This window comes from Nyctereutes procyonoides, unplaced genomic scaffold (genome assembly GCF_905146905.1).
Source record: "Nyctereutes procyonoides isolate TBG_1078 unplaced genomic scaffold, NYPRO_anot_genome, whole genome shotgun sequence".
Taxonomy (NCBI): Eukaryota; Metazoa; Chordata; class Mammalia; order Carnivora; family Canidae; genus Nyctereutes; species Nyctereutes procyonoides.
In genome coordinates this window covers 12,136,330-12,159,928 of record NW_026575160.1, presented here as the reverse complement: position 1 = coordinate 12,159,928, position 23,599 = coordinate 12,136,330, and the positions used below count along the sequence as shown (strand labels likewise).

Below are 23,599 nucleotides of genomic sequence, written 5' to 3'. Positions count from 1 at the left end.
GGTTCTTCCCTGTGTAGACTTCCTTTTTTCTTCTCACTGAGACCCTGAGATCAGGGATTGTACCTGAGGTTACTGGATAGAAGCTAGTGCTACTGGTTTTTGGTTTGCTTTAGGAGACTTTATCAGCCAATATTTTATTTTATTTTATGTTATTTTACTTTATTTTTATTTTTATTATGGTTAGATCACTTAACAGATCTTACATCTTAAGTTTTTATGTTCACAATACAATATTTTTAACTATTGGCATAATGTTGTACAGCCGATTTCTAGAATTTACTCATCCTGCATAACTGAGACTTTGTACCAATTTTATCATGACATGAGTTTGGTAAGTAAGATTTGGACTGGCTTTCGTTCATTTATTCTGACCTCCTTCCTGGTCTAGGAATCCCCCCTGGAGTCCCTCTGCCAGCCTCCGATGGAGCTCTCCAGTGACTAGGCAACTGGCTCCATGTTGCTCTTGTAATTGTTCATTGCACTGATTATTAAAGAATCAGATGACCTGTCCTTTGTGCAGCACTGGGATCCAGGGCCTTGTACTTCTTACCCCATTAGTCTCAGTTTGGCCCTCAGAGCCTATGAAGTCAAACCCAATTCTTCAAGACAGCCTGGACACCTGGAGTGTGGTTACCCTCAAGTGCTCCCGTGGTCCAATAGTAGCAGCCTCACCTGGGCAGGTGCAGAAGCTCAGGCCTCCCCCCAGACCTATTGAAACTAATATATTTTTTAAAGATTTTATTTATTTATTCATGCGACACACACACACACACACAGAGAGAGAGGCAGAGACACAGGCAGAGGGAGAAGCAGGCTCCATGCAGGGAGCCCAACATGGGACTCGATCCCGGGCCTCCAGGATCAGGCCTTGGGCTGAAGGCGGTGCTAAACCGCTGAGCCACCCGGGCTGCCCCTAACATCGGCATTTTGACAAGGCTCTTCAGTGATTGGTATGCATGGTACAGGTTGAGAAGCACTGTGTTAGTTCAAACACATCATCCCCCCAACTAATTTGTTCCTTTAAATTGCTCTTGCTGTCAGGCCTGCTGATGCTCAAAAATTTAAGTTGAGGAAGAAACCATTGGACAAGAAGTAACAATGACAACTCTCAGTGATTGAATATAAGTACAGAATTGATCTGGCATCAGTTAAAGCTGTCGTTGTATTAACTGAGAAGTATTTCCATATGTTCATAGTATAATCGTAAAAGATAATATTGATAATCTCGAGGTTTTAGAAAATCAGAAATGGGCAGCCTGGGTGACTCAGCGGTTTAGAGCTGCCTTCAGTCTAGGGTGTGATCCTGGAGACCCGGGATCGAGTCCCACGTCGGGCTCCCTGCATGGAGCCTGCTTCTCCCCCTGCCTGTGTCTCTGCCTCTCTCTCTCTCTGTCTCTCTCTGTCTGTGTCTCTCATGAATAAATAAATAAAAATCTTAAAAAAAAAAAAAAGAAAATCAGAAATGCTGGGGTGCCTGGGCAGTGTAGTCAATTAAGCATCTGACTTTGGCTCTGGTCATGATCTCAGGGGTCCTGGGATCGAGCCCCAGTCTGGGCTCTGTGCTCAGCAGGGAGTCTGCTTGTCCCTCTGCCCCACCCCCTCACCCCATGCTCACACCCTTTCTCTCAAATAAATAAACTCTTTAAAAAATATCAGAAATGCCTTTAAAATCATTAGAGACCTGTTAGATTATGCTCCATGTGATTTAATGCTGGGTGTTGCTGCTTTGTGAATTAAAAAAAAAAACCTGATAAGCAATTCAAATAAATAATCAGAGCAACCCACTCCCGGGTCATGCCAGATAGGGAGAGGCAGCCACAAAACTTCTTCCACAGCACTCTTCAGCTGCAGGAAAAATGGAAGTTTTAGGTCATTTTCTATTTCTGACAACACTGGAAGGACAGTGCTGAGAATCCAGCATTTGAAAGTTGCAGAGGAGACGTACACTGTGGAAACAGCTGTGCTGGGGGGGTGCGGGGAAGGCTTTCAACTCGTGCACTCAGCAATATGGAAATGAACCGTGCCAGCTCATGAGCATGGATAAATGCTTAGTTGCCTTTCCAACCACAAAGCAGCTTTCTATATTTGGCACTCTTTTGACATTCAGTAAAACAGACTGAATTTAATGCCGGACGACAGTGCCAGACTGTCTTCAGTTAAAATGAAGCGAAAACCTTAAGAAGCCGCTTTCCCCAGACCCTGTCGCATTTCTTTCTCCATCTTATATTCATGGTGAGTGGTCGGCCTGACTCCCCCTCAGGGCAGGACACCAGCCCAGCCTTGCTGGGCCAAGTCAGTAGGGCCTTGATCTTCCCCAGGGCCCCGAGTCCACCCTGTACTGTATCTTAGGACATTCAGCTCAAGGTTCGTGTCCTACTGCCCGGTCACCAGGTGTGTAGAACACAAACAGCTATTTCAGGACATCTGGTCCCTTTAGCCAAGAGAAGCTGGTATCTTTGCTTTTTTTTTCTGCCCCATTCCAGTACACAGAATTCAAATCCTTCACCCCGAGGACTCTGCTGAGTCTTTCTCACACCTCTTTGCTCCTCAGGCTGACCCATTCAGTGAATATTTTATTCAGGGCCCCCATGTCCCCAAGCAGTGAGATTACTGCAAAGAGGGACCCTGTCCCTGTTCTCCTGGAACCCAGTTTCTGGCTCAGAGAGAGACTCGTATGAGTGAAGTTTGTGTCAGTGCTGGTGAGGGAGAGAATTTGTGCCCCAAGGAGAAGGTTTGGGGCAAATGAGAATTCTCAGGCTGAGAAGTAGATGGGGGCAGACATTTCAAATATAAAAAAGTGAATGAGCAAAGAATTGGCAGCATTAAATTGGTCAGGCTGGCTTCCTGTCCTAGTTCATGGGATTACAGATAGGAAAACACGGTAGCTCTGAGCAGGACCCCAGACCTTGCTGGTCTCTATCCTTAGGACGGTGTATCCTAACTCCTTCAAATTGCTTCGAGATCTTGGCCACTGCTTGGCATTTACTCTGGTTCATAATTCAAATTTATATATTTAAATTATAGCAGAATATGCATTATACTATAATATGTAGAAGAACGATATATATATGATGTAGAAATAAAAAATATGCATTATACTATATGCATCATACTATAATATGTAGAAGAATGATATATATGATATAGAAATAAAAAATATATATAGTTTATTGCTAAAAACTATATCTATATCTATATCTATATCTATATCTATATCTATATGTCATGTTGAAAAGATGGTCCCTATAACTGTTCCGAGGAGTAAACACCAAAGCCCTGGGGACGAAAGTGGAAAAAAAGTCATGAGTTAATTAAACACTAAGTTACCTGGTAATAGACAGTAATACTATAATATTCATAAGAGTATACGATTAATGTGGTTTAGGTAATTTAGGAAAATTTCAAAAACTGAACTAAAATTTTGAAGGGTTTGTATGGGTAGCAAAGATTAAGAGAAGATTCTGGAAGGCTTGAACGATATAAATAAACCACAGAAGTGGAAATGCAGACAAGTATTATATTCATTTGTATATTGCATGGAGAGTAGGGCATAATGGGGCCCCATGAATGATTATGGAAGTGGAGAGTCTTGGGAAGCCAGGTTGGATGAGAGCTTGGGTCCGGATGATGGCTGGGGAACAGAGAAGAAGGATAAACATTTTGAGGATGAAAGCAATAGGACTACTTATGAGAAATTAATTAATTAATTAGGCCCTTACAATTCTGAAGTGATTTTACTACACCATGAGGACATATCATTTCTTCTCATAGAATTTGTGTCAGGTTCTGCAGTGGTTCTTAATTCCACCAAAACAATATCCCTTATTGTGACAATATTTTAATGACCCCTTTACTCTCCTCAAATGAAATTTGTTATTGACTTATTTGTACACATGATTCCAAAAATATCACCGTAATACTTTACTGAAATACAAAGGAAAACTCAAAGAAGGTGGTTAATAAATATTGAAATATTTATTTTACTGTGTAGAAGCCCACATATGATTATGCCAGAAGATATAATGATGTGGTCAGATATACCTATATATAAAATGTGACAGCTACTAATGCAGACCCACATAGGTGTATTGTGCTACTAACTCAAATACCACAAGTGGCCTGGCCTTCAGTGACAATTCTCCAAAATGGTGGGTGATGCTTGTTAAAGTCCCAAACAGAAGGAAATGTAGTCCTCCCTCAGTTATCCAGTAGTTGCAATACCAAGAATTCAAAGTGTATAAAAACCATGCAGAAATAGTTTGGTATGGATGTGAAACAGAGTCAAATTCTGTGCTCAAGAAATTATAAACAAAATGTGTGGGAGATATCAGAAAGGGACACAGAACATAAAGACTTCTAACTCTGGGAAATGAACTAGGGGTGGTGGAAGGGGAGGAGGGCGGGGGGTGGGGGTGAATGGGTGACGGGCACGGAGGGGGACACTTGACGGGAGGAGCACTGGGTGTTATTCTGTATGTTGGTAAATTGAACACCAATAAAAATTAATTTATAAAAAAAAAAAAAAAAAAAAGAAATTATAAACAGATTTCACCTACAAAAGAGTCCACTGGCACTTTGGAAAGTCACATGGGAAGTGGGACAACTTCTTCATTGTTAAGAGGCACTGTGGTACACTTACCATCTCTGGATCCCAACCATTAGATCAGAGATACTGTAAGAACTAAAAGTACCCCCACTATTTCACAGCCCCAGAGGGTAGGTACTGCCCCCACTGGGAATGCTGGCTCTCAGGTTTCAGCCAAGTGACTCAAGGACTGTGACAGACAAGGAAGTTGGATGGGGAGGATTTGGACGGCAAGCCCAGAAAAGGAGTTGGCTGCAGAGCTTCCTTCCTGAGTCAAGCAGAGTCTTCACTTTCTTAAATACTTCAAATCTGGCTTTTCCAACCTGGTAAGATAGTTCTGAGCCCAGGTAGAAAATAAAGTGATGAAAAAAGACGATATTTTCTTTGGAATAAATGCAAACCCTTTCTGACTTATTTCCTTTAAATGCCAACAAATGCAATCTGATTCCTTGCCCTCCACATTGGCTCACTGGCAGGAATGTATTATGTCTTAAGAATTCAGGAGAGATCCAGTTCTAACATGAATCCTTGAGACAATTTTCAAATTTAATTCTTGTTTTTCTTTAAACTACAGATATGATCTCATTCCATTTTATTTTTCAGTTTTGTAAAGTATGCAATTAACGTCTAATCCCTCTTGGCATTTGCATTCTGCACAATTGAATGTATTGAGCAGACATGCATGATTGTCTAGTATTATCACTGTGTGTTGCCTTCTGTTTGGGTGTCTTAAACAAATCGATAGGACTTGATCCCCTTGGAATACTTTCCAAAAGATTTTGAGCCATAGATTCCCATTTAACAATGATAACACACACATGCACTCTCTTTCACAAATATGAATGTAGTCTGTTTAGTTTGTAAATAGTTATTTGGCCCAAAGATTTTGGGAACATTTCAAATGCATGCTGATTTATAATATTCCAAGAACAAAAATCTGTTTGCAGTCTTATTCTAAGACCAAGTTTGTTTATTAGCCAACCAGATGTTATACTATTCACAGGACAGCAGGTTAGGCATTGTGAAGAAATCAGAAATGAACTTTACTTTACATCCTCAAGGAGTCTGTCTGGTAGGGATGATAAAATCTCACATATAATATCATAAGTGGTGAACCATTGGAAAGGTAGATGGAATGCTGATGGAGTTTCTAGGATGAAATAGTACTTTCCTTTGAAGAAGGCTTCCTAGAGGAGCTGGAACTTTTAACTTGACCTTAAAAATTCATTACAATTTTGACAGGGAGGACACTTTAGATTTTGAGGAATGGCTTTCTAAGCTGAAATACATGCGAACAGAAGTTGTGTGTGGTGTGTGTGTGTGTGTGTGTGTGTGTGTGCACATACGTGCACGTAGGCTTCTCATCACTTAATAATATGCATCCCCCATTTATTGTCTGGGTATGATTAAGTCACTTTGAATAATTGGTAATACTATAAAGAAATCTCAGTTGACATTGCTGCCTTTCTGAAAAAGTCCTCCAAAGAAAGAGCTAAATATAAACCTTGCTTTTTTCCATTGAAGAATTCCCTTTTACAACCCCAGACCCTGGGATACCACTACCACATTTCAAAAGTCTGGAATGTACCTTTAACTATATTCACAGTAAAGTGCAATTAGATAGAAGGCAGATCTGTCAGGATTGTCATAAAAAGAGTTCGGTTGCTAAAGTACAGAAGTGTTCTTGTTACCACGTGTTTCCTATGTGCTAAGCTTGAGGACAACACAGAAACTGAGCCAGAGCACCCAAGACTCCTATGGTTCCATGCCTTGTCATTAGAGTATTTCCTGGGGCTTAAATCAAATTGCTTCTGCTTTCTGGTGCTGGTTCACACTTACTGTCCATCTCCCAGTTCTTTGGCCTCTACCTGTAACCCTCACCTGTTGTCTGGAGATTTGACTAAGAGCAAGTTAAGTCAACATGAAATCTTGACCAAAATGTCACATTTGTTTCTTAGAGAGAGATTTGCACACCGTGTTCACTGCAGCTTTATTCACAGTAGCCAAGACAAGGAAACAACCTAAGCGTCCATCAGTGGATGAATGGATAAAGAAAACGTGATACATACACAGAGGGGAATTTCATTCAGCCATAAAAAAAGACGGAAATCCCGCCTTTTGCAACAACATGGATAGACATTAAGGGTGTTATGCTAAGTGAAATAAATCAGAGAAAGACAAATACCGTATGTTGTCACTTATATGCAGAATCTGAAAAAGCTGAGCTCATGGAAAGAGTCTCCTGGGGATAGGAAGAGGTGGGAATGGCAAAATGCTTGTCAAATCATACAAACTGCCAGCTAGAAGTAAGTTCTGGGGGAACTAATGCACAACATGGTGATTATATGCCATATTATATTCTTGGAAAGTTGTTAAGAAAATAGATCTTAAGTTTTATCACTACACAAAAAAGTGGTAATGATGGGGGTAGGGAAATAGACGTTATCAAATCATCACATTGTATACCTTAAACTTACTTATGTCATATGCCAATAATATCTCAAAAAAGCTGGAGGAGGTGGGGAAGGACATGTTTGTCAAAACTAAATTATCCTGTGTTGGAAATGTTTCTCTCTACTCTGAATGGTAGTTACTAATGGTATAGATGTATAAATTCATCAGGGTGTACTTTTAAGATTTGTGCATTTCACATAAGTTAATCCATCAGTAAACTAAAAATCCATTATCTCAGCCACTAAAATAGATATTGCCAATTTTGGTCTATCTTGGGATAATTTCGCAATGATTTGTGCATTTTCAAGCACTAAAAAATAAATTTTCAGAATTTTTAGTGTTTTTCTTTAGTATTCCCTTTTAAATTCTTTTTCAATTAGTTGATACTACCCTAGATAGCCAACAACAGAAGATTAATTATAATAACAGTTTGTACCTCTTCAAAATTATGAACAGCTCAGTAAAGCAATAATTACTTCCACCCCCGCCAGAAGTTTTTGAAACAAAAGGAGGGTGTGGCAGGCAACATTTCTGGAAAAAGAGGATGAAAATTCTCATTTCAAAAGCATTTTTTTGATGCTTCAGTATTTCCAGTATTTAAATATGAAGAGATTAATTTGCAACTGAATCATTATTTTGACCAATTTGTCATGTTTACCAGTTTGCATTCAATATCCTACTTTTCAGCCACTTCTTAAGCCAGTTTTCCCTTATTATCACCTGGTATCTATAGCTTTTGGTTAAAATTCAAACTGAAGTCTAGTGGTGAGCTAACAGGGTATAGAACTTACAGTAAAGCTTTACCATTAGCCATGTTCAAGCACTAAGAGAAACATTCCCTTCTAGGAGAGGGCTTTTGGAAAAATAAATCAAATTTGATGCCATTAAATTATAGCATTAAATCCATGATGTCCAGGACCTGTATGAAAATTAACTTTTAATAACTTCTCCCCCCAAAAACCAGCCAAGTTTACCATCTTTGATGGACTTGCCAATAGGATGAAGTGCTTCTGAATATTATTATTATTATTATTATTAAAGGTAGACATTTAGCATGATCTGTTTTATTGAAACAGGACAGCTGGGAAGTGGTGGAAGGGCTGAGAGGAGAGATGAGTTACACCCAAGAGCCACCCATCCAGAAAGGATTTTTGCTGAAAAAGAGGAAATGGCCCTTGAAAGGCTGGCACAAGGTAAGACACTGGCCTTGGCTTCACCTTTATTTGTCTCCACACTACCCCATTCAGTACATGGTTCTTAGGCACTTATATTTAATTTGAATTTGAAAATTGGGACCAACAGAAGGGTGCTTGTTTAAGTGGGATGTCTTAGTGAATTCTACTTTCTTCCCTACAGAGATTTTTCTATCTGGACAAAGGGATTTTGAAATATGCCAAGAGCCAAACGGATGTAAGTCTTCTCATTAATCAACTATGTTATTAAAGAATTCTGAAGGGCTAATTGTTGTCAGCTCATGGATGAGGTTGTATACATTTGGAGACTGCATTTCTCTGAACTGGAAACCATAGGGAGTAATAATAGTTCTTTCACATGGGCGAGAGGTTCTGCTCTGGGTTCTGAGTTGGCTCAATTCACCCACCAAGTGAAAGTGGAGGGTTCTTCTAAACATCCTACCAAGGATCCAGGGGTCTGAGTGGGTCTTAGGGTTGGACTGAGGGGGTCCTATGGGTGGGAGAAAACATTTTCCCAGTGAGATAGCAGGAACAAAACATGGGACAGGTGTCACTTCACTATTACAGGGGCCAGGGGTTTTGGTGGAGAAGCCCCTTGATGAAGGGGAAACAGTTCCCTGTTGTTAATACTAGCTAGACAGCTCACAGGGGCTGGAATGACTGTTACAACGACCCTGCCCCTTGTGTGGGTCCTCCTCTCACCCAGGACTACCCTCATCCTCTCTTGCTTCCCTTGACTCCTAGAGTGCTCATTTTGTAGGGCTGTGTGTAGAAAACTTGGCATAAACTTGGCCAACCCACAGTGACTTATCTTAGCTTCCTGCCCTTACTCTCCTTTTTAAAGTCACTTCCACATGAATTTAGATACTAGAAACTAATTCTGTGGAAGGCAGTGCAGTTAACAGGTGATTTCATTGCTGTGGGAGTTATCTGTGGGGCTTGCTCTCTTGCTTCCTCACTCACTGGCTGTGTGAACCACTTGGTACTTAACCCTCATAGGCTAAAACAGACAATGCATGTACAGTACTTAATTCACACTAAGTGCTTGGTAAGTCGTAGTTGTTGTGTTTATATTGGTGGATGTTGAAGGGGAGGCTATAGGGGAGGAGTGTCCGGGATGTTACTACTGTTTTTAACACCATGAACCTCAAGTGGCCCTCTTCTCATGCCTCTGCAGATAGAGAGAGAGAAGCTGCATGGCTGCATTGATGTTGGGCTCTCGGTAATGTCCGTAAAGAAGTCATCAAAATGCATAGATCTGGATACGGAAGAGCACATTTACCATCTGAAGGTGAGCCCGCTTCCCAGGATCCATCTCCTGTGGCATGGTTTCTTTATATTGCAAAAGGGATTGTAAGTTAAAGAACTATTGGTGATGCTCTTTGAATATTTCAAAGATCCAAGCAACATGTAGAAGATCTTTGTTATAAAAGCATTTCTAACAGATGCTATTAATACTTGGGTGGGATGGGTCTTCGTTGTGCAGGACTGTCTCACACAACTGCTGAAGGCTTAGCATCCTTGTCTCCCATCCCTCCAACACACATACCTTGATTGTGCCAACAATCAGTAATAAAAAAAAATCTTCATGTCTCCAAATAACTCATTCCCCCAAACTGTACCACCTTTAGAGAAGAACCATTAACCATAGGTTAAAATTGTCTTCCTGAAATACAACATTTAATATTTAGTCTTACCGGGGCATCTGGGTGGCTCAGTGATTGAGCGTCTGCCTTCGGCTCAAGGTGTGATCTTGGGGTCCCAGGATCAAGTCCCACATGGGGCTCCCTGCACGGAGCCTGCTTCTCCCTCTGCCTGTGTCTCTGCTTCTCTCTGTGTATTTCTCATGAATAAGTAAATAAAATCTTGGAAAAAAATTAATCTTACCACTTCAGGGATTCTATTAAAATTCTCATACTACAGTGAATGTCAAGAACTTTCCTCCTTAAGTATGGGCCTCCAATTTGTACCTCTGAAAGTGGTTTAACTAACCCCTTCTGCCCTCTTCCTGCTGGTGGCATAGATGGTTAAGAGCATGATATAAGAGCTTCAGAGGTCCCTATCTGGTTTAAATTTTTGCCTGGCTACTTACTAGCTATGGGCTTTTGGCAATTTTTTTAAATCCCTGAAAGTCTCCGTTTTCTCACTACCCTTCCCCAGAATGAAAATTATAGTGCCCATGTTGTAAGGCAGCCTGTAAAAAACTTGGCATAATGCCCAGCCTGCTGTAAGCTCAATAGTTTAGTATTTGTGTGTAATTATTAGGTGGTACTCAAATGTGAGGAATTAATTGAGAGGATGTTAAGATTCTTTTCTTACTTAGACAAATTACTTGGAAAATTAAGAATGGAGGCTGGGGGTTGGGAAAATGAAAGCATGAGATGATGAGCTCCCTGTCTTAAGATGCCCCAAAGCACATATATGGTGCTTACATAAATATATGCATAACAAATACGTGTGCTTGATTGATTGCACAAAATAGTCAAATCCATACTGTTTCCTGGCCTAAGCCCAGAGTAAAGCAGTGTTTCTCACCCGCAACACTATTGATACAGGGTGCTGGAAAATTCTCTGCTGTGGGGCCTGTCCTGTGCATTATAGGATGTTGAGGATCATCCCTGGCCTCGACCCACTAGATATTGATAACAAGCCCCCTTCAGTTATAATAGCCAAAAAAAAACATGTCTCCCATTGCCAAATGTCCCTTGGCTGAGAATGACCAAAAAAAGAAAAAAAGAAAGACCGCCCCCCCCCGCCCCCTTGTTTTAAAGGTCAGTCTCCTTTAGAATAGTTTCAATTGTGTCTCTATGTACTTCCAATGATGCTTAATTCTGTTTTGACATGATCAGGAAATAATAGGTTCTTGTTCATCCACTACTCCAGTTAACAGAATAAAAGTAATTATTAATTCCTAATTTTTAAAGAACCAGGGGGTGCAGCAGCTAGTAAGCATTCGTTGTTAGAATAACATTGGATACTAATATCATGAGAAACACAGTTTAATATTTCTCTGTGTTGATTTACTTTGTTCTGTTCATGTTTCTTGTTCCTTTGTTTGAATGTCAGCTGTGAATGTTAGTGTGGGTATGTGTGGTTATCTGAGGGTCCTCATTGATAGCCTCTGAGTCGGGCAGTTTTTAAATGGTGGCCATCCAGTCCCATCATCTTATTTTATAGATGAGGAATCAGGGAGGGCAGCTGAGAGGTTAAGTGGCTGTCCACCTATGGTCCTATAACTACTTGTGGGGTTGGAACAGAAGGCTGGACAGTTATTTAATAAAGTGCTTTTATTCCTCTACCTCATTTAACCAATAAAAAAATGGGTCAAGATGAATACTTTGGGCACCAATTTCTGAGGGCTTCTGAGAACAGATCAGTGCAAAGGGTGATGTAAGATTCCTGTAAAATCCCTGCTATAACTGCATCTGGAAAGGAAATACATTTTGAGGACATAATTTAGGGGAAGATAAATAGGTATAAGTCTGTTTGTATAGCTTTTTCCTGTATATTATATATTTAGTAGCACCTGGAAGTGTTTTAAGTCCTGCATGTACTTCTAATCAACACAACAAACCTAAGAGCCGACCTTACATTTCCTAAATTTCCTGACATCCTTGCTCTCAGCAGTGGTAGTAGTAAAGATTTAACAGATTGACCTGGAGTTTTCTTCTTAGAAGGTAACCTACCATGCATCCTTTTGGGTGATTTTAAGTTGCCACTTCATGAGTCTGTTCTAATATGTGGGTATCTATTGTTTTTCACTTTAAAAATATTAATACACCCTTGCACACACAAAACATTGACTCTTAAGAAATATCTAGTGTATAGGTGCTTGTTATAGTCTTTCTAGTACTTTTATAAACATTTGAAATACTTTATAATAAAAGTTGCTAGTTATAAACATTATTCTTCGTGGAAAGTAGACATTGATACTCATTTATGGAGAGTGGCTAAACGTTTGTGTAGGTGTGTTTGAAAAATCTTGGAAATCACCAATAATAGTTTTTCACATTTTTTCTCTATTTCCAAGTGCAGGAGAAATATGTTTTAAAATAGACTTCACATTCCTCAGCAATGTGTTCTTTGTCAGAGAAGATTAACAAGGTTAAATATTTTGGGAAGAATTTACGAATTTGTTCCAGTTCAGAGAAGATTAATCTGAAAAATCTGAATTATAAAAGAGTTTAAAAAGAAACATGGTGCTAATATTTTCAGTAAGAATAGGAAAGGTGGGGACAAGTGAATGTGGAAATGCTTTGAGACAGATAAATAGGAGTTCTAGTTCATTGTTTAATGGTTTGCTTTCTTAATAACAGCATGACAATTGGACCCTTTCATAGAGAGGCCAAATGAAGTTTACAAAGACCATTTTTATTCCCCATTTCTTCCTCAAACTTTTTCCCATAGACCACCTAAATATAAACTAAGTCAATAAACTGATTATCTCTACATTTCTACATGTGCCACCATGTAAAGAGGTGTCTCAATTTGATGAAGAATTGCTCCTTTCATTGAGTGATGCTCTTGTTTCCCTCTTTTTATTATAATTTAGGTCAAGTCAGAAGAAATCTTTGATGAGTGGGTCTCCAAACTCCGCCACCACAGAATGTATCGTCAGAATGAAATCGCCATGTTTCCACACGAGGTTAATCACTACTTCCCAGGATCCACTGTCACAGACTCTGCACCTGGGGTCTTGGACTCCATTTCAAGTAGGAAGGTAAGAGTTTGCCAATAATTAATCTAAAAGAAGGGGGTGGCTTGTGCAGGGGAGTCCCAACTGGGGGGCTTGTGGGGAGGAATGTGTTGGCCTTGCTGGTAAGAACCAGGGCCAGAGGAGTATCTGTTATCACTGGGACAGTAACTGAAAAACAACACATAAGGAAGAATTTAATAGGGCCGAATGCTCCAGCTCTCCCTTGACCATTTTGACTTTGGTTTTCTTATTTGATTGCAAAATGCAGGATGTATGTTTATAGCCATGAAGGATTGCAAGATTTCTCAACATTTATATCATTATTTTGGCATGATTAGCATTTGACCAGAGAAGAAATTCAGGAGAGCAGCCCTGGTATGAGAGCTTGGTATGACCAGGCTGAGGTGACAGCCAGAGCTTCAGGTCTCTAGTGGAGTGCTTTGTAGGAGCTTCTTCCCCATGACAAGCAGATGGCTTCCATTAGCAACTAGCTCACTTTGTTGTCCTTTACCCTAAAGTGTTCCCACTGGGCTCTGTTTTCATTTATAACATGCTTTTGTCATCTGTGGAACAGCGTAGCAGTATATCAAAGCAGAACTCGATTCAAACTGGAAGCAATTTATCATTTTCTTGTGGTGGTGAGACACGAGTTCCATTATGGTTACAGTCTTCAGAGGACATGGAAAAATGCTCAAAAGGTAAAGTGACTTGAAACTTCTGCTTCTTTCTGTCATGGCCCTGAAATTGTGCTTGTTGAGTATTTACACCTCAGGTGAATTTCCCCGTCACTGGTCTACATTTCCCTCCAGAGTTTGCTTCTGAGTTTGCACTGGTGATGAACAAATGACATTCTCCTTGCAGAGCTTTACGTCTCCACCTGGGTGTGCATGCAGACAGGTTTCTTTTCATATTCTTTAAGTACCCAGGTGCGATTTCCATGAGGACCTACTAAATCACAGTCTCCCTGGGTGGTCTCTGCACATCTCTCTGTTTTTTTGTGTGTGGTTTTTTATTTTAAGTGCCAAAACTGACTCTAGTATATATCCAAAATTGGGAGTCATTGCTGAAGGTGAGTGGGTGAATCAAATGGAGATCCCCACAAAATAGGAGTTTTCTACTCTGGCTGCACACTATAATCACCAAAAGAGCTTTTATTTTTTGTTTTTTTTTTATAATAAATTTATTTTTTATTGTTGTTCAATTTGCCAACTTACAGAATAACACCCGGTGCTCATCAAAAGAGCTTTTAAAAGGCAAGAATACCCACTCTCCACAAGAAGTTCGTTAAATTGGTCTGCACTTGGGTCCTGGCATCACTGATTTTCTAATTTCTCAAATGATTCTGATAAGGAATCAGGATTAAGAACACTTCTATCAGGAAGCTCAGTGTTCTCAACCCTAATTAGCTAAGAACCACCCAGGGAACTATAAAACAAAACAAGTCACCAGTGGGATTGGGGATGTTCTGATTTAATTATCTCACGATGGGACTTGGACATATGGAATTTTAAAAATTTCCCCAGTTGAGCTATGATTGAGAACTACTATGAGAGAAAGATGCCAGGCATTGGCCTTGAAAAGTACATTTTCTCCTGTTGAATTCAGATACTATCACACCTGGGGCCATAGAGGTTTTGCCCTCCCAGTAAATGTCACTCAGTGAAGCTCCTGAGTGAGCTTCACTGAGTGACATTTTGGCACAGCTAGTCCTTGAAGTGCCATCTGTAGACCAGTGGCATTGGCCTGGCCTCCAAACTTATTTGAAACGCAAATTCTCAGGTAGACTGGATCAGAAATTGTGGGTGGATCTCAATGATCTGTGGTTTAACAAGTTCTCCAGTTGATTCTGATGATGCCAAAGTTTGAGAGCCATTTGGGTCTTGATTTCTCAGTGGAAATAACCACTATCATCCAGTGAACATCAAATTAAGAACTATCTTTTGAGTTAGCAACCAAGGAACTGGTGTGAAAACACTTAGGCGCTCTCAGGTCAATGTGCAGATGATCATCAAGGTCATCTTGATGGGTAGGTCTCGAGGACCCAAGGTGGGTCCCCGACTGACAGTTACCCTTAGAGACCAGTACAACCTTCATTTTTGTTTCATATACTTGCCTGGAGTCCTGATACACAGATGACGACACCCTATATGCAATATTAGAAATAATGATAATGATGATAGCTGATTTATTGAGTGCTTACAGTGTGTCAGCATTCTAAAAGCATGCCACATATGTCAACTCACGACTGGCTCATGAAGGCAAGTGTTTAATTATCTCCCTTTCCCAGATGAGGAAACTGAAGACAGAGAAGTTACGTAATTCGCCCAAGATTCAGAGTTCAGGAAGTGTTCAAACCAAGGCAGTCTTGCCTCGGATTCTCCAAATCTGTGCCCTTAACCATGGCAGTTTACTGCCTCTTCTGTAAAAAATGAAATAAAATTTCATCTTTATAAAGATATAAATTGAAGAGTATAGCTAAATTTAAAAAGTAGCTGGCAAATAAAAATAAAAATAAAGTAGCGGGCACTAGTGTAGGGAAACCTGGATGCCAAGGTAAGGGCTTATGAATCTTCCTTTTGCCTGTCTTGCACAGACCTGGCACACTGTCATGCCTACCTGGTGGAAATGAGCCAGCTCCTACAGAATATGGATGTTCTGCATCGGACATATTCGGCGCCAGCTATCAATGCCATCCAGGTCAGCCAGGTCCCTCTTCTGTTTGCATTCTGGCGTTTTTCTGCTTTCCTTTCTGCTCCCCAGCCTCGCCACTAACAGTGGGACGTTGTCCGGTCAGTTGCCTCAGCCAAACTCAAGGGGATGGAGGTGATCACTTTGCTGTGCAGTTTTCTCTGTGGTCTGGTGGACCTTACTTTCTATGCTCTCTTTCCTGTTTTGAAACAAAGGGTGGAGCTTTTGAAAGTCCCAAAAAGGAAAAAAGATCACACAGGAGGTGGCGGTCCAGAGCTATTGGCAAAGATGCTAAAGGAATGCTACAGGTAACCATTGCTTCCCCTGCTCTCTGTGTCTCATGCTGGGGGCTGCTTGGACTCTGATAGGATTTTCCGTGGCTGTTCTTGCAAATACCCTGTGCAGAGAGAAATTCAATCACTTCGATTTTCTGCATGCTACAATAAGCATGTAATGGAATTGGGTAAGGGAAAAATGACACCAGGTGGGAGGGAGTACAGCCATTTCCAGGACTTCGGTTTCCCTTCTTTCATGCAGAGCCTGCCCGCCCTCTTCCCCACCTGCATGTGTGCTCTGACCCACCTCTTCTGCTGCCAGTCAGTGGATTCACCATCCCTTGGAACCTACTGGCTGGAGTCTCTGGAAATGCGACATCGTGCAGACTTTCTTTTGCCTCTTGCCTCCAACCTCCCAAACCCCCATCAGGGCTTCACTGTGTTACGCTAGCCGCCGACTTCCCCAGTGCATAGCTAAGCCAGAGGCCAAGATTTGCAGCTCAGTCATTGCATATTAAATTGGGACATTGTTAGGGTCAAATAAATCAGAAACATAATGGCTAAGTCATCTGTTCTCCTCTCAGACTCTGGTTCAAAGCACTTTATGGTTTGGACGTAAGTACTTTCAAAGTAAAGGGTGATTTGTGTACAAGCCCATGAGAAGTTAGTTTTGTAGAAGCACCAGATGCAAATTAAGAAAACATTTTAAACCTACCCACTGTTAACAACCCAGATACTGGATGATTATTGCCAGGAAGAAGGAATTGAGTATAAAGGAGAAAGAGCCTGGCAGCTTTTGCTGTCATTTGCAACCTAGAGCTTTAATGCTTCTATCATTTCCAGAAGAAATGTGATTTCTCACCCATTTTTATTTTGCAAGAAGCCAGAGCAGGTTGCTGGAGAAAGTGTTTTCGTGGGTTTTCATTTATTTTCTTTGAACTTATCACCCAGTAGAAAGATTTACCTATAAAATGTTCTCCTACAGCTTTCTAATCTTAGTAACAAGATAGTCTAAGCAACCTACATCTGAAAAGAAATGTTTCCCTTTGGTGTCACTTCAGGTCCCTAAACCTTTTTCGGGCCCAATAAGACTTCATTCCTCCAACCCTAATTTGTCAACATTAGATTTTGGAGAAGAGAAGAATTATTCTGATGGCTCTGAAACCTCGTCAGAGTTTTCTAAAATGCAAGAAGACCTGTGTCATATTGCACATAAAGGTAAGTGAATATTCTTTGTTCTTGATATGTTTGATGAAACTGTCAGATGCATGTCTGGGTGTGGGATGTCCTTGGAGAGGGGATCTTGGTTGGTTCGTTTTCTGCTCTGTTAGAGAAATAGAAATCAATCTATTAATTGATTTGGGGCAATCTAATTTTTATTTTATTTCCCTGGTAGTAGGGAGTATATTAACACAAAGTTTCTTTTTTAAGCCCTTAGGGGAGATAGTGAGAGCATTAGGTATTCTTTAAAAGCTGAGGAACTCACATGCTGCTGGTGGGAGTATAAATTGGTGCTTTTTTGGAAAGCAGTATGACATTATGTTTTGAGTTTTTTAAAAAAAAAATCTGCTTATCCAGCAATTCCACTTTGAAAAATTCATTTGTAGAAATTAATTTAAAACTTATCTGAATAAAGAGATCTATTGTAGCATTGTTTATCATATCCAAAATTAGAGAGATGTTCAACATCATTAGCTGTTAGGGAAAGGCAAATTGAAGCTAGGATGAGGTATTCCCATACCCCTGTTAGAGCTCCAGAAAGATACAGTACCAAATGCTGATGAGGACATGAAGAAACCGGATCTCTCATATGTTGCTGGTGGTGAAGCAAGATGGTACAGCCACTCTGGACAGTGATTTGGTAGCTTTATATAAAACTAAACATCCGTTACCATTCACATTTCTGGCCATTTATCCTAGAGAAGTGTAAATTTAAGTCCACACAAAAGCCTATACATAAATGTTTAGAGCAGCCTTATTTGCATTAGCCAAAGATAGGGATAACCCAAATGTCCTTCAACAGGCACATGATTAAACAAACTATGGGACGTCCATACAATGGAATACAGCTCAACAGTAGGAAGGAACAAATACTGATATGTGTAGCTACTTGGATAGATCTCAAGGACATTACGATGAGTGAAAATAGCCAGTTTCAAAAGGGTTGCATAGTGTATGATTCTACTTATTAATACTTTTGAAGTGATAAAATTATAGAGAGAAGAGATTAGTGGTTTCCAGGGCTTAGGAAAAGGAAAAAAAAAATATGGGTGAATTATGAAGGGGTAGCAAGAGGGATCTTGATGGTAATGGAAAGTTCTGTATCCTGATTGTGGTAGTGGTTCCATGAATCTACACATGTGATGAAATTGCATTGACCTGTATTTACACACACAGACCCAAATGAGAACATGTAAAACTAGTGGCATCTGCATAAGGGCTGTAGATTATGTTAATGTGAGTTTCCTGGTTTTGATATTGTAGCATAGTTCTCTAACATGTTACCACTGTGAGAAATGGGATATAGGGTACCCAGGACTTCTCTGTACTATTTTTGCAACTTCCTGTGAATCTGTCATGATTTCAAAATACAAAGTTTTTAAACAGAAATAACCTAAATGCCCCAAAATAGGGAAAATGGACTGTTTAATGCAATATAATTATATGATAGAATAGTCAACAGCCACAATAATAAAAATAGCTTCCTTATATTGAACACATAGCTATTATGTCAGATATTCACTAAATACTTTACATGCACTATTTCAATTTTTTTAAATTTTTATTTATTTATGATAGAGAGAGAGAGAGAGAGAGAGAGAGGCAGAGACATAGGCAGAGGGAGAAGCAGGCTCCACGCACCGGGAGCCCGACGTGGAATTCGATCCCGGGTCTCCAGGATCGCGCCCTGGGCCAAAGGCAGGCGCTAAACCGCTGCGCCACCCAGGGATCCCACATGCACTATTTCATTTCATTCTAGCAGCCACCTGTGGAACAGATATTATTGTAATATTCATTGCACAGATAAGAAAGCCGAGGCTGGAAGAAGCTGGAAAGCTTCCTAAGTAAGAAAGTGGTAGAAAGTGGCTAACCTGAGACTTGAATCCTAACCTGCCTGGCCCCGAGTCTGTGCTCCTCACTTGGTGTCTCACCACCCTTATGGATGGGCTGGCCAGAGTTATGTTTATAGACATAGAAAGATGTTCACAACATATCATTGAGTAAAAATACAGCTCTCAAAACAGTGTATAGGTATGATGTTGTTTGTACAGAAACTATATAAATCTGGCACGTATAGGTGTACTAAAAAGTCTGGAACGTTCTACACTAGCGTTTTAATAATGGAGACTACAGTTGTAAGTGCTTATTATCTTACCGTTTATATTTTTAAAAAATATGGTAAATTTATCATTTTTTAAAGAGGCAAATGAGCTTAAAAGTTTTAAATGGGAGGGCAGTAGGGCACCTGGGTAGCTCAGTCTGTTAAGTGGTAGACTCTTGATTTTGGCTCAGGTCATGATTTTAAGGATGTGAAATCAAGCCGCATGTAGGGCTCCACACTGGGCATGGAGTCTGCTTAAAACTTTCCCTCTTCCTCTGCATCCACCCCTCTTACACAATTTTTTTTTAAAAAATGAGAGGACAGTGCTTGAAGTAAAAGGAAGGAAGATACTGGCTCTGCTGCTTTATTCCCCTAGCCCTGTGTTTTTCTTGCATGACCTGATTCTTTCAGCTTGCTTTTCCCTTACCCCACAAACATAAAACATGGTGGTTATGAGGAAACCATTCCCTGTTCTTTACAAACCTCTACCTCAATCAAACTCCCGTCCTAGTTGCTGTCAGAACTTTGTCAGCATTTACGATGCTGTAGGGTCAGTCTGTTAAAGGAGAAGAACTACCTGCCTCCAGCCTTTCAAAGCTCTTCACGCAGGCCTTGTGTGTTCTCTAGTATTAAAGGATCGATTGTAATTAGGGTGTTGTATTTTAGGCTTTGTGGGAGGAAATTCCTGAAAAAGAGCATAACTTTTAAATAACATGAACTGTCAGGGCACCTGGGTGGCACAGTTAAGTATCCAGCTCTTGGTTTTGGTTTGGATGGTGATCTCAGGGTCATAAGATTGAGCCTCGAGCTGAGCTCACACTTAGCAGGGAGTCTGCTTGAGATTCTCTCTCTCTCTCTCTCCCTCTCCCTCCTACTTGTGCTTGCTTGTTCTCTGTTTCTCTTTCAAATAAATAAATAAATCTTTAAACACACACACATACACCCCAAACCACAATCTGTCTTTTTATAAATAAGAAAATGCATCTCCACAGCAAGGATATCCTGACTTTTACAATTGAAGAAGCTGCTCCCTCAGCAGAGAGAGATTGCCCATCCCATATTGAGTCAATCCACTGATCCTGTCCTCCTGCGGAGGGCTCAGCCTCACAGACCGTCTATAATGGGCTGTGGCCAGATGTTTTGCCTTTCAGGCTTTGTTAGAAACAGCTGGCTGCAGAGCCGGCCGCATACCTGGAGTAGGTCAAGATTTGAGCTCCGAGAAAGGCCCAGGTGCACTTATTCCCCAACAGCCTTTGCCCCACAGGTTTACGGACTCAAATTCCACAGGGAGCCTAACAAGCTGTGTTTCAGTGCTGTGGCTCTAAAGTCCACTTGCGTAGACCGAAAGATCTCTGGGAGTCGCTTTTACACAAGCTGTGACTCAGAGGCCTCCTCAGATACTCCTCAGTCCTGTGACCTCGCCGTGCTTTCTCACTTCCATACATTCAAACTCTAAAAAAGCATCTTGACCTTTCTTCCTGCGTGAGGTTGATCGGGTCACGGTCGGTTTTTATTGTACTTTCTTGACTGTATGACTAATCTATTGACTGTGATTCCAGAGCAGATGTACTCAATGTAGGAATTCCACTGCTGTTGTGACATAGTCTGTGTTGCCTACTTTTTCTTTAATTTGTTAAATGCATGTGAATTCTCTCTGTTTTGTAGAAGATTAGATCCAAGGGTAGACAACCAATTCATACCCATCATAGTTGAAAAAATCCCTCATATATCATAAACAGAATTTGATTTTTATGGTATATCATTGAGTTTTCGTTGGTTCATGTGTTTGGCTTTGCGTGTATGTGGACACACATATAAGTAAACAGAGAACAAAGAGTACTAAAACTTTAAAGTCATTAAGGAATTTACATTGCATATATTAACGTTCACATTTCTCCAAATATATTTCACTGAACACTTTGCCCATAAAATGCTTTTAAAAACAAAAGAGTTACAGGATTAAAAATGTTTGGAAAATACTGCTGATTATGGCTCCCTTTGAATTTACACAAGAATAGTAAATATTAAAGGCCCGGAGAAATCCTGCAGCAGAGAAGTCTTAGCTTTAAGTCAGTGATTTTCAATGTATTTAGAACATTTCCCCCCACTCCCCAGTAGCTGTTGATACCCAGGAACTAAAGTTCTTGAGAGGGGATCCCTGGGTGGCTCAGTGGTTTAGCGCCTGCCTTTGGCCCAGGGTGTGATCCTGGAGTCCTGGGATCGAGTCCCACGTCGGGCTCCTGGCATGGAGCCTGCTTCTCCCTCCTCCTGTGCCTCTCTCTCTCTATCATAAATAAATAAATCTTAAAAAAAAATTAAGTTCTTGAGAAACATAATGCAAGAACCATAGTAAATAATAAGCCTCTATGGAGCTAACCCTCTGTACCACCTGGGTTAGAAGATAGGCATTCATTCTGGGCCACTCTGTTAGGACTAGCTGTGAAATTTTCATCTCGCCAGTAAACTTCTCTGGACCTTGGTTGCCTCATCTGTTAAATGTCCTGAAGTAGTTCTTCTGACTTTTTGGTCTCAAATTCTGTAACTGTTTTCTATGACTGATTATTTTGTTCTGGATAGGACGAATTCATGCTGTTGCTCATTGTTACGTGAAAGTTTTAGGAGACAGTGTTCTATTCCTAGCTGAAACAGGAATGGCTGAGTATGGTGAGCAGTTGTAGGGAGGGAAAGGACTAGGATGGGACCAGGATCCTATATGGAAGTGGGGCATTTGTGTTCTACTTTGAAAAGAAACAAGGATAAGTTTAATGATACTTCCCTGAAGATATTTTCAGTAAGGGAAATCCTCATTTACAAATGAAAAGGTTAAAAGTAGAACAAAGTTAAAAACTGTATTCTGTTATTTGGTATTCTTTTGTTCCTGATTCTTTTCCTGTGTTGAGTTTTAATTGTTGCAGGATCATTTTCTGAACTGTTTGGAGTTTCTGGAAATATTGGATAAAAAGCCAAGCATGTCACAGTGGTATCATTTCCACATATTAAAAGCTAGAAGACATACAGAATCTAAAGAAAAGCCAGATCATTTATCAAACATAATTTAGAATTCAGTATAAAACTCTGCTGAGCAATTGTATTTATGTAAATTATCACAAGATAAGTGGGACCATTTAATCAAATTATGTAATGCATCTAAATGAAAGAACCATTGGGTACAATATCAGAAAATATTTTAAAACCATGGATATTTTGTGAGGTTTGAAAATTACAGGAAGCAGATTACAGAAGACCAAACCACTCTGGATATATTTTGGGTATGTTATCATTTTAAAGAAAATTCACCAAAATGTGCTTTTCATTAAAAAGAGAGAAAGAAAAATAATCAGTCCTTTTTTTTTTTTTAAATAATGAGTCCTACTGTGGGTTGGGCCGTTATACAATATAGCATGTTTTCTCATTGTTTCCTTAGAGTACTCATGAGGTGTGGGCATTATCCACACATAAAAGATACGGAAACCAAGGATTTGTCCAAAATCAAAATGGCAACCAAGTGGTACAAGTAGGATTTTGGTTCACATTTGCCTTATTACAAAATGTCTTTGCCTTGGACCATACTGTCTCCATAAAAGTGCTGTCTTTGGTATTCATGACTGTCTTCCCAGACCACAAAGAATTTGGTATTCTTTTGTGTTGAGGAGAAACTGCTAGAAAAGGAGCACATTAAACAGTAGAGCTCAGGCAGACTGAGAGTACAGGTGTCCTTTAGTACCTCCTTTCACCATCCATCCATGCTAACTATACTCTGACCATCTAACTTAATAAAAGAATACCATGGAAGACTGTGGAGATGGGAGAGGTAGTGGTCCAAGAGGCTTATGGCATTCCATTCTGTCTGTATCCCACTGTCTTAGTACAGTGAGGGGGTCTGAGAAACAGCTAAAGCCTGGCTGGGAAAGATGAGTAAGCAGAGATGCCATAATTGCCTTTCCATATTTGAACACCGCATGAATGAAGAGGTAGTTCTACTTGCCAGTGAGGGGAATTTTGACTTGGAAATAGGAGGACTTCCTTCCCCACAGCAGTCTAGGGGCAGAGCGAACTGCTTTAGGAAATAGCAAGTGCTCTGAGAAACATGACCCAAAACCACAGGCAAGGGATTCTGGAGACAGAGAACAGTTGGCCATTCAATACCGTAGGTGGCCTTAGTGATCTTGGGGGTTCTTTGCAGCTCTGAGCATTGAAGATTTTCTGTGTGATTTTATTTGTTGTTGGATATTCACAGATGTGATACAGTCATTTGGATCTTTCTATTTTTGTAAGTTTTTTGTTGTGGTGGTTTTTCTCTAGCATCATTTAGAAATTAGTGAGAAAACATTGTGTCACAGAGAATATTCCTCACCTCTGGGATCCTGTGTCTTTAACAATTAATAT

The 23,599-nt window shown here is 40.2% G+C and overlaps 1 protein-coding gene across 7 annotated transcripts in view; it reads left to right on the top strand.

The window, feature by feature from the left end:
• Positions 1-23,599, top strand: part of OSBPL3 (oxysterol binding protein like 3) — a 178,977-nt gene that overhangs the window by 102,023 nt on the left and 53,355 nt on the right. For 5 of the 7 annotated variants that reach the window (XM_055314545.1, XM_055314539.1, XM_055314540.1 and 2 more), the window contains 8 exons: positions 8,116-8,232; positions 8,396-8,449; positions 9,410-9,523; positions 12,785-12,952; positions 13,503-13,626; positions 15,522-15,625; positions 15,832-15,924; positions 16,953-17,109. In XM_055314545.1, the coding sequence (XP_055170520.1) occupies positions 8,116-8,232; positions 8,396-8,449; positions 9,410-9,523; positions 12,785-12,952; positions 13,503-13,626; positions 15,522-15,625; positions 15,832-15,924; positions 16,953-17,109 (931 nt within the window). The remainder of the gene's footprint in view (positions 1-8,115; positions 8,233-8,395; positions 8,450-9,409; positions 9,524-12,784; positions 12,953-13,502; positions 13,627-15,521; positions 15,626-15,831; positions 15,925-16,952; positions 17,110-23,599) is intronic. The other 2 variants (XM_055314546.1, XM_055314544.1) reach the window with 1 other exon arrangement.